Here is a 12,307-nt window from a genome sequence, read left to right on the forward strand (position 1 = left end):
ATCTTTAGTTTGAGTACTTTGCATCTTTATGGCATAGTGGGATGAAGCGGCTCGGACTAACTTTACATGACCGCGTTCATGAGACTTGTTCCTCGTTCGACATGCAACTTGTATTGCATAAGAGGCTTTGCGGGTGTCTGTCTCTCCTACTATAGTAAAGATTCAATTTACTCTTCTATTGAAAACATTAGTATCAACGTTGTGGTTCATGTTCGTAGGTAGATTAGATCTCTCTCGAAAACCCTAAACCACGTAAAATATGCAAACCAAATTAGAGACGTCTAACTTGTTTTTGCAGGGTTTGGTGATGTGATATGGCCATAATGTGATGATGAATATGTATGAGATGATCATTATTGTATTGTGGCAACCGGCAGGAGCCTTATGGTTGTCTTTAAATTTCATGTTGAGTAGTATTTCAAAGTAGTTGTAATAGTTGCTACATGGAGGACAATCATGACGACGGCGCCATTGACCTTGACGCTACGCCGACGATGATGGAGATCATGCCCGAAGATGATGGAGATCATATCCGTGCTTTGGAGATGAAGATCAAAGGCGCAAGAACAAAAGGGCCATATCATATCACATATGAACTGCATGTGATGTTAATCCTTTTTATGCATCTTATTTTGCTTAGATCGCGACGGTAGCATTATAAGATGATTCCTCACTAAAATCTCAAGATAATAAAGTGTTCATCCTTAGTAGCACCGTTGCCAAGTCTTGTCGTTTCGAAGCACCTCGTGATGATCGGGTGTGATAGATTCAATAAGTACATATGACGGGTGCAAGACAGTTTTGCATATGCGGATACTAAGGTGGCCTTGACGAGCCTAGCATGTACAGACATGGTCTCGGAACACGTGATACCGAAAGGTAGAGCATGAATCATATGGTTGATATGATGAACACTTTGAGTGTTCGCCATTGAAATCACACCTTTTCTCGTGATGATCGGGTTTAGGTGCGATGGATTTGGTTCGTGTGATCACTAAGACAATGCGAGGGATATTGTTTTGAGTGGGAGTTCACTTAGGTTTTTAATTATGTTGAATTAAAATTTGAACTCAATTTGTCATAAACTTAGTCTAAACTATTGCAAATATATGTTGTAGAGATGGCGTCCCCAATCAATTTTAATCAGTTCCTAGAGAAAGAGAAACTTAAGAGCAACGGTAGCAACTTCACCGATCGGTTCCGTCATGTGAGGATCTTCCTCTCTGGCGGAAATCTGCAATTTGTGCTTGATGCACCGCTAGGTGACCCTCCTGCAGAAGATGAATCCGATGAAGTAAAAGCTGTTTACGCGACTCGGAAAACTCGGTACTCTCAAGTTCGGTGTGCCATCTGTGCGATGCGGAATCCGATCTTCAAAAACGTTTCGAGCACCATGATCCTCATGAGTTGATGAATGAGCTGAAAGCTATATTCGAGACTCATGCGGCGATGGAATGCTATGAAGCATCGAAACATTTCTTCACCTGTATGATGGAAGAAGGCAGCTCCGTTAGTGAGCACATGCTCGCCATGACCGGGCATGCGAAGAAACTCGGTGACTTGGGAATAGTGATTCCTAACAGACTGGGATTAATCGTGTCCTTCAATCACCGCCACCAAGTTACAAGAACTTTGTGATGAACTACAATATGCGAGAACATGAACAAGGAGTTACCTGAACTTTTTGGCATGCTAAAAGCTGCTGAGATTGAGATCAAGAAAGAGCACCAAGTGTTGATGGTCAACAAGACCACCAGTTTCAAGAAACAGGGCAAGTCTAAGGGAAAATTCAAGAAGGGTGGCAAGAAAGCTGCCACGCCTCCTATGAAACCTAAGAACGGCCCTAAGCCCGATGCCGAGTGCTATTCTCGCAAGGAGAAGGGACACTGGAAGCGTAATTGCTCCAAGTATCCGGCTGATCCGAAGAGCGGCCTTGTCAAGAAGAAGAAAGAAGGTATATTTGATATACATGTTATAGATGTTCATTTCACTGGTTCTCGTTCTAGTACCTGGGTATTTGATACCGGTTCGGTTGCTCATATTTGTAACTCGAAACAGGAACTAAAGAATAAACGACAACTGCTGAAAGATGAAGTGACGATGCGCGTTGGAAATGGATCCAAGGTCAATGTGATCGCAATCGGCACACTTCCTCTACATCTACCTTCGGGATTAGTTTTAAGCCTAAATAATTGCTATTATGTACCTGCGTTGAGCATGAACATTATATCCGGATCTTGTTTAATGCAAGACGGTTATTCATTCAAGTCTGAGAATAATGGTTGTTCTATTTTTATGAATAATATCTTTTATGGTCGAGCACCACAAAAGAATGGCTTATTTCTCGTTAGATCTCGATAGTAGTGATACGCATATACATAACATTGATGCTAAGCGAATTAAACTTAATGATAATTCTACTTCTATGTGGCACTGTCGTCGTGGTGCTATTGGTGTGAAACGCAGGAAGAAACTCCAGACTGTTGGATTACTTGAATCACTTGACTTTGAGTCACTTGATAGATGCGAAGCATGTCTTTTGGGTAAAATGACAATGACTCCATTTTACGGTATGATGGAGCGAGCTATCGACTTATTGGAAATCATACATACAGATGTATGTGGACCAATGAGCGTAGCATCGCGCGGTGGTTATCGTTATGTTCTAACCTTCACGGATGATCCGAGTAGATATGGGTATATCTATTTCATGAAACATAAATCCGAAACTTTTGAGAAGTTTAAGGAATTTCAAAGTGAAGTAGAAAATCAACGTAACAAGAAGATCAAATTTCTACGATCTGATCGTGGAGGTGAATATCTGAGTTATGAGTTTGGCATGCATTTAAAGAAATGCGGAATACTTTCACAATTGACACCGCCGGGAACACCTCAACGAAACGGTGTGTCCGAACGTCGTAATCGAACTCTCTTAGATATGGTTCGTAGTATGATGTCTCTTACTGATTTGCCGTTATCATTTTGGAGTTATGCATTAGAGACAGCCGCATTCACTTTAAATAGAGCACCATCAAAATCCGTAGAAACGACACCGTATGAATTATGGTTTAATAAGAAACCTAAGCTGTCGTTCTGAAAGTTTGGGGTTGCGAAGCCTATGTAAAGAAGTTACAACCGGACAAGCTAGAACCCAAAGCGGAGAAATGCGTCTTCATAGGATACCCTAAGGAAACTATAGGGTACACTTTCTATCACAGATCCGAAGGCAAAATCTTTGTTGCTAAGAACGGAACCTTTCTTGAGAAAGAATTTCTCACTAAAGAAGTGACTGGAAGAAAAGTAGAACTCGATGAGATTGATAAATCTATACTCGTTGATCAGAGTAGCGCGATGCGGAAGTTGTACCTGTACCGCCTACACTGCAACAGAGGAAGCTAATGATAATGATCATGAAACTTCGAACGAGGAAACTACAGAACCTCGCAGATCGACAAGGGAACGTGCCACTCCTGATTGGTATGATCCTTGTCTAAATGTCATGATTGTGGATAACAATGATGAGGACCCTGCGACGTATGAAGAAGCGATGATGAGCCCAGATTCCAACAAATGGCAAGAAGCCATGAAATCCGAAATGGGATCCATGTATGATAACAAAGTATGGACTTTGGTAGACTTACCTGATAGCCGTAAGGCTGTCGAGAATAAATGGATCTTCAAGAGAAAAACAGATGCTGATGGTAATATTACTGTCTATAAAGCTCGACTTGTCGCAAAGGGTTTCCGACAAATTCAAGGAGTTGACTACGATGAGACATTCTCACCTGTAGCGAAGCTAAAATCTGTGAGGATTTTGTTAGCAATAGCTGCATTTTTCGATTATGAGATTTGGCGTATGGATGTCAAAACGGCGTTCCTTAATGGAGACATTGAGGAAGAGTTGTATATGGTACAACCCAAAGGTTTTGTCGATCCTAAAAATGTCGACAAAGTATGCAAACTTCAGCGTTCAATCTATGGACTGAAGCAAGCATCAAGAAGTTGGAACCGACGCTTTGATAAGGTGATCAAAGACTTCGGGTTTATACAGGTCATGGAGAGGCCTGTATTTACAAGAAAGTGAGTGGGAGCTCTGTAGCATTCCCGATATTTTATGTAGATGACATATTATTGATCGGGAATGATATAGAACTATTAAGCCGTGTTCAGGGTTATTTGAATAATAGTTTTTCAATGAAAGACCTTGGTGAAGCATCGTATATATTAGGCATCAAGATTTATAGAGATAGATCAAGACGCCTAATAGGGCTATCACAGAGTACATATCTGGACAAGATTCTAAAGAAGTTTAGAATGGACGAAAGTAAGAAAGGGTTCTTACCTATGTTACCAGTGCAAGGTATTGAGTAAAACTCAAGGACCGGCTACGGCAGAAGAAAGAGAAAGGATGTGTAACATCCCCTATGCCTCGGCAAAGAGGATCTATCATGTATGCCATGCTATGTACTAGACCGGATATAGCACATGTCGTTAGTTTGACTAGCAGATATCAAAGTGATCCAGGAATGGAACACTGGACAGCGGTCAAGAATATCTGAAGTACTTGAAAAGAACTAAGGATATGTTTCTTTGTTATGGAGGTGACCAAGAGCTCGTTGTAAACGGTTACACCGATGCAAGTTGGAACACCGATCCTGATGACTCTAAGTCACAATCTGGGTACGTGTTTATATTGAATGGTGCTGCAAGCTGGGCAAGCTCAAAGCGTGCACGGTGGCGAAGTCTTCAACAGAATCAGAGTACATAGCGGCTTCGAGGCTTCATCGAAGCGGTATGGATGAAGAGGTTCATTGTAGAGCTCGGTGTGGTTCCTAGTGCATTGGACCCATTAATCATTTTTGTGATAACATGGGTGCCATCGCCAATGCACAAGAGCCAAGGTCACACAAGAGGCTGAAGCATATCAAGCTGCGTTACCACTCGATTCGCGAGTACATCGAAGATGGAGAAGTAAAGATTTGCAAAGTACACACTGATCTGAATGTAGCAGATCCGTTGACTAAAGCTCTCCCTAGGGCAAAGCATGACCAACACCAGAATGCCATGGGTGTTAGGTATATCACAATGTAATCTAGATTATTGACTCTAGTGCAAGTGGGAGACTGAAGGAGATATGCCCTAGAGGCAATAATAAAGTGGTTATTATTTATATCTTTATGTTTATGATAAATGTTTATATATCATGCTAGAATTGTATTAACCGAAACATTAGTACATGTGTGATATGTAGACAAACAAGAAGTCCCTAGTATGCCTCTTAAACTAGCTTGTTGATTAATGGATGATTAGTTTCATAATCATGAACATTGGATGTTATTAATAACAAGGTTATGTCATTGTGTGAATGATATAATGGACACACCCAATTAAGCGTAGCATAAGATCTCGTCATTAAGTTATTTGCTATAAGCTTTCGATACATAGTTACCTAGTCCTTATGACCATGAGATCATGTAAATCACTTATACCAGAAAGGTACTTTGATTACACCAAACACCACTGCGTAAATGGGTGGCTATAAAGGTGGGATTAAGTATCCGTAAAGTATGAGTTGAGGCATATGGATCAACGGTGGGATTTGTCCATCCCGATGACGGATAGATATACTCTGGGCCCTCTCGGTGGAATGTCGTCTAATGTCTTGCAAGCATATGAATGAGTTCATAAGAGACCACATACCACGGTACGAGTAAAGAGTACTTGTCAGGAGACGAGGTTGAACAAGGTATAGAGTGATACCGAAGATCAAACCTCGGACAAGTAAAATATCGCGAGACAAAGGGAATTGGTAATATATGTGTATGGTTCATTCGATCACTAAAGTCATCGTTGAATATGTGGGAGCCATTATGGATCTCCAGATCCCGCTATTGGTTATTGGTCGGAGTGAGTACTCAACCATGTCCGCATAGTTCTCGAACCGTAGGGTGACACACTTAAAGTTGGATGTTGAAATGGTAGTACTTGAATTATGGAATGGAGTTCGAATATTTGTTCGGAGTCCCGGATGAGATCCCGGACATCACGAGGAGTTCCGAATGGTCGGAGAATAAGATTCATATATAGGATGTCATTTTATGTGAAATAAAATGTCGCGGAAGGTTCTATGGAAGGTTCTAGAAGGTTCTAGAAAAGTCCGGAAGAAACCACCAAGGAAGGTGGAGTCCACAAGGGACTCCACCTCCATGGCCGGCCAGCCCTAGATGGGGTGGAGTCCCAAGTGGACTCCACCATAGGGGGCCGGCCACCCCCCACATGGGAGGTGGGAATCCCACCTTTGGGTGGGAGTCCTAGTTGGGCTAGGTTTCCCCCTCCTATGGAAGGTTTTGGTTTCGGGTCTTATTCGAAGACTTGGACACCAACACTTGGGATCCACCTATATAATGAGGGGCCAAGGGAGGGGGCCGGCCACCCCAAGACTATAAGCTGGCCGCCCCCCTTGAGTGGCCGGCCACCCCCTCCCAAACCCTAGCTTTGCTCCTCCACTCCATATTGCCCGCGTAGCTTAGCGAAGCTCCGCCGGACTTCTACACCGCCACCGACACCACGCCGTCGTGCTGTCGGATTCAAGAGGAGCTACTACTTCCGCTGCCCGCTGGAACGGGGAGGTGGACGTCGTCTTCATCAACAACCGAACGTGTGACCGAGTACGGAGGTGCTGCCCGTTCGTGGCGCCGGAACCGATCGTGATCAAGATCTTCTACGCGCTTTTGCAAGCGGCAAGTGATCGTCTACCGCAGCAACAAGAGCCTCCTCTTGTAGGCTTTGGAATCTCTTCAAGGGTGAGACTCGATACCCCCTCGTTGCTACCGTCTTCTAGATTGCATCTTGGCTTGGATTGCGTGTTCGCGGTAGGAAAATTTTTGTTTTCTATGCAACGTTATCCTACATTGGATATATACCATCGGCTACATAATAGTGTTTGGTATATTGGTGGCCATTAATCTCATAGTTGCATGGTGGAGCATGCACTTCCACTAGTCTGCTGAACATCGGAGACTGCTGCAACACGTTGATGTCATTGTGTGATCCCGCCATGCCAAAGAAAGAATGTCAAATCCACAGGTCATAATCTGCCACAGCTTCAAGCACCACACTGCAATATCCATGACGCACTTCGTGTATACCTTGCCAAGCAAACGGGCAGTTCTTCCATGACCAGTGCATGCAATCGATGCTTCCAAGCATTCCAGGGAATCCGCTGGCAACATTTTGTGCCATGATCCTTGCAGTCATTTCCTCAGTTGGTCCTCTCAAGTAGTATTTGCCAAACTTTCCCACCACAGCTCGACAAAACTTGTACATGCACTCAATGGCAGTAGACTCACTCATGCGAAGGTAGTCGTCCTGTGTATCGGCAGGTGCTCCATATGCAAGCATCCTCATGGCGGCGGTGCACTTCTGAATCGACGAGAACCCGACATCGCCTACAGCGCCGTGCTTGAGCTTGAAGTAGGGGTCGAACTCTCGCCGTGGAGGATATTCATGAACAGACCCTTGCTCATCCTGTATCGGCACCGAAAATTGTCGGCTTGTGTTGCGTTATCTGCGAAGTAGTCGTTGTGCAGCATGGTATGCCCCTCCATCCTCTGACGGGGCTTCGACTTCTTTCTCCCCGGCCTTAATCCTCCGCAGTGCGGCCTCTTCCTCTTCTCCGCCTCGGCGTTAAGCACATCCTGGAGGGACGCGATGATCAGCAAATGCTCCCGGAGGTCGTCGTCGAAGGCTTGCTCGTCCTCCAGCAGTAAGGCAATCATCTCATCGTCGCTGTCCATGTCTGAAGCAAAATCAATGGTTAAAATTGCGCCGCGGCAGACGACACAACGAAGAGCGGCCAATCGCGCGTACCTGGCAAGTCGTCGAGCATCTTGTGTGCGCGAATGTGGGGCGGATTTGACGCCGCGTTCTGGGACGCGCTAGCGAAGCGGCGGCGGTGGAACGACCGGCGAGAGTGTCAGCCGTGACGATGGTGCCGACTCTCAGAAGAGATTAGTCGTCGAAACGGCCGGCAAATCCAGCGGCGGCTAAGGGGTGGGAGGCGCAGGAGGGAAGGAGCGACGAGAAAAAAGGCGCGAAACAACGGTTTATGGAAATAGTCGCCGACATGTGGGAGCCCGCCTCGCTTTTCGTTGTGTCCGGCGTGCCCGGAGCGTCCCCTGTGGGGCGGGGACGGCCTCGGGGCGCCGGACACCGTATCGGGGCGCGCCGGATAAAAAGCGCCTTCGGGGACGCGGCTAGGAACGTTTTTTTTTTGTCCGGCGCGCTCAAAATTCTTTTGGGGGACGATTTGGGGGACGCGACTCGAGATGCTCTTAGGTCCAATACGTTGGTGTATGTCAATACGTTGGAGTGGTCAAATCATCTCCATCTCCATCTCCTCTCCGCTACTTATAAAAGCTCAAACATGGCAGGAACATTTGATCTCAGCCATCTATTTCACTAGATCTAAGGGCTCAAGACTCTTCAATGACATTGCAAGTCATTTCCGTTTTGCATCTCCACTAATTCCGGATCAGGAGCGTCATCTCCATCTCCACTACTTATAAAAGCTCAAACATGGCAGGAACATTTGATCTCAGCCATCTATTTCACTAGATCTAATCTCCACTACTTATAAAAGCTCAAACATGGCAGGAACATTTGATCTCAGCCATCTATTTCACTAGATCTAAGGGCTCAAGACTCTTCAATGACATTGCAAGTCATTTCCGTTTTGCATCTCCACTAATTCCGGATCAGGAGCGTCAGTTACGGATTCACGCTAGGCAGTTCAGCCAGGACACGTTAATCTGAGATCTAATTAACCTCCACGCAAAATTTCCCTTTTCCCTCTCTACCAAGAAGAAAAAAACAGCCGCCGATGGATCCATGAATCGCGCAACTGGAATACAAGACCTCGCTTCTGTGTCTACTGCGCTCCGGCGTGCGGCGCTGGACTCCTCGCAAGTCGCATCCACCTTGGTCCAGTGCGCCAGCACCCCCAGACCCTCCTGCAGTCTTTGCCGTCCTTCGAAACACACGGTGACCCTCCCGCACTTGTCGCCGCCGTGGCCTGGCGCAAAAATCATCTTCGTGTCAAGGCTCCAGCCGGTGAGTCTCGACTGCGTATGCACAGCAAATAAACATGTGAGGTATAGGCGATATATTAGTAAGCAGGCATGGTTCTTCATATGTTAAAAGCAGCTGGTACGAAAACTCTTGCCTGATCGTGCCATCGACGACTCATGCTCTTTTCTTTGCGGATGTACATATCAGACACATGCTCTGTCAGCTCACATGTTACCATACTTACACCTGCGGCTGCGGACAACCAATAGCTACTAGAAGTGCAATTGTGTAGTGATCCAAATTACATTGCAGTGCAGTTGTAGTTCATATAAAACATGCCTTTCTTAATACAAAAAGAATATTATGTGCTATATATGATGAGTTCATTTTTTGGAGATCATCCTAGAAACAGGGTACAACCAGGATATGATATTGGTTTAGGAAGGCATGTGTCATCCTTTCACTTTAACATTGTTTCTCCTATATTACTAATTCAAGTTTTTATAGCTGAGACAAGGTTTTCTGTTGTTACTAGGCACTACAACAGATTTGATTGGAACTGCCCAGCCAACTGTGCAATCATGTCAAACTTATCTGGGAAAACGATTCATAAATTGTATTACTGAGCATCGCTCCGATGAAAAAATACTGTAGGGGAACATGATCCATGTTTCAATGGTTTGAGGCATTATTATCCTGTCACACCGATCACCATAAACATGTACATGCAAAAAAAATATTTTATTTTGTAAAAAATCTTTTAAATAGCATTTGTTTTCAATTTTTGAATAGACGGGTGCAGCTACATCCATGTTAGCTATTTCCGGCGACATTACTCTTCTTTATTTTCTTCTCCACTTGCCTACATAGCATGTTTCATTAATATTTACACTTCCTCGATATGTATAAATTTCAAGCTTTCACCAATAGGCTAAGATCGATGAAATTAATATTAGGCGTTTTCTTTTGTCCAACTAGCATTGTAATTATATGAAGATTTTAAAGAATTTCTTTGGTTTTAAATTATAACCAAAACTATTAATATTCTCTGTAAATGTTTCCCTTGATTATAGTATGAAATAAAAAAATTTAAAATTATGTAATCACATAGATCATCATGTCATCGGTGGATGTTAAACTTTTTGGAGTATGGTATATATTTTTTCTAACGTTTCTAAACAGGTATTTTGCTTGATTATGATGGTCCTTCATTGGAGTAACTAATTTTTTTTGTCGTTTCATTTTTTTTGACTAAATTATTCATGTGGCATTGCAACTTTACAAAAAGTTATCTTCCATAGATTTTCATTTCTTACTCGGTTTTGTGCTTCGTGGATTGAATCATATGTTGGGCTCACATGGTTCCACCATTAGGCCATGCGACATATTTAAGTGGCTTAATGAACAAAACTATAACAAGATTAACTCAACTTAAAATAATATATTTTTTTAGACGTGCGTTGCACGTGCACGCTTACTAGTATGGTGTAGTACACCAATGGCAATGACCCAACGGCTCCAACGTTGTTCAAAAAGAAAAAACGGCTCCAACGTAATTGGCTCTCTTTCCTTTCTTAGCTTTCCTTATATTCTCTCTTTCCATGTACATGCCACGGTGGAGCTTATATTTAACATGGAACCCGACCCTCCAAAGAGGCAGACGTTTTCCGTCAATAACTTACAGGATCCACATTCCACAAGCATCGCCTGCGCCGCCGCCTCCGATGGATCCAGGCACGCTGCGCCGCAGGGTCCCTTCCGTCGGTCAGGAGGAGGAGGTCTTCCAGCAGGTCTCCACCAGGCTTCCATCCGACGCCGTGTCCACCTGGCGTCCCGAGCTGCGCAGCCTGCTCATCCACTCAGTGGTGTTGGCGGTGGTAATCCCTTCTTTGCACTCCTACTCCGGCGGCGAGCAGGTGCGATCCTGCTGGACATTGTCCCTGTTTGTCATCCTATACCTGTTTGGCTGCTCCGTCTCCTACTCCACCCCGCCTACGCCCTTAGCCAAGATGTTCTTCGCTCTCTCCTACATCGCCCTCCTAGCGTCCGTCGTGGGCACTTGGGTGAGTAGCGTGCTGGGCGTGGTGCTCATCTACTCAGACTCCATCCTAGCCGCAGGCCTCTTCGGCAGCGTACTTGCGCAGCACAGGGAGGGTAACGGCAGAGAGACTGCCGCCTTGGTTGCTTTCGCGAACGCCTCCCCTACCGGCATCTACCATAGGCAGGTTGGGATCTACCCCTTGTTAGCTATTTTTGCCTTGTTTGGTGCTATATGCTGGGTAATGCGCCCGGAAGGCGACTACGACGCCCTCGTCACCGCGATGAACCTATTCGCAGCCATTGCGTGCCTGGAATTCGTTCATACTGTTTGTGTCCTGGGGTGGTTAAATGGGGCTGTCTTTGGCATGGATAGCGCTCCTCCCGTAGTGTTTTTGTTTGCTGCCATAGGCATGCAGTTCCCTGTCTCGTATCTCCTCGGCGGCAAGCTCGTCGCGGCCAACGTCTTGTGGCTGTGTGTTCTTGCGGCGACCGCGTTCCACGGATACTACCTCAGGGTTCTTGACTCCTACGAGCAGCTCATGTACGCTAGGTTTGCGCGCGCTGTCAACTTGGCTGTTCAAATCTGTTGGTTTGCAAATTATGCGGTTTATTAATCGAACTTATTGTGCTGTGTGTAGGGATGCCAGGAAAATCAGGAACTCTGCAGCAGTCGCGCCTACCACATCGAACACTACAGCTACACCTATCTCTCCAGGAACTCCAGCTACAGCTTCATGCACCAAGGAGACGAACACTGATGGCTCGGCAGCAGCCGCGCCTACAACAGAGAGCACTCCAGCTACACCCACCTCTCCAGGAAGTCCAGACAAGGAGACGATCACTGAGTTCTTCGCTGCATGATTTACCACTGTCTGACGGTGCTAAAATATATGTAATAATAGCTTGCGGATGCAATTATTCTAAGAGATTGTGCTAGTACTACATGGTGTCCCTAGCATATCTTTACTACTAAAGCAGAATCTAAGGTGATAGTACGATCAGATGTTTAAATAGGCAAATTAAAGTTTTAGAAGAGGGACACAACTCCCATGTCTTGATTTACTTTATTTGATATCATCTTTCCAAAGCCTTTTGGCGATCTAGAAGAACAAGTCTATGAGGGATAAATTTTGAGAAATTCCAAATTTCAACACAATGAGAGGCTACTTTGTGATTAGTCTAATATACATGCAATCCT

General features: G+C 44.8%; 1 protein-coding gene across 1 annotated transcript; it reads left to right on the forward strand.

The window, feature by feature from the left end:
• Window positions 1–10,793: 10,793 nt before the first annotated feature.
• On the forward strand, window positions 10,794–11,997 carry LOC127345078 (uncharacterized). The gene is made up of 2 exons (XM_051371489.2): window positions 10,794–11,659; window positions 11,748–11,997. Exons 1-2 carry the CDS (start codon window positions 10,794–10,796, stop codon window positions 11,968–11,970), a joined length of 1,089 nt encoding a protein of 362 aa, XP_051227449.1. The 3' UTR covers window positions 11,971–11,997.
• The last annotated feature ends 310 nt before the right edge of the window (window positions 11,998–12,307 follow it).

Source organism: Lolium perenne, chromosome 3 (genome assembly GCF_019359855.2).
Source record: "Lolium perenne isolate Kyuss_39 chromosome 3, Kyuss_2.0, whole genome shotgun sequence".
NCBI lineage: Eukaryota > Viridiplantae > Streptophyta > Magnoliopsida > Poales > Poaceae > Lolium > Lolium perenne.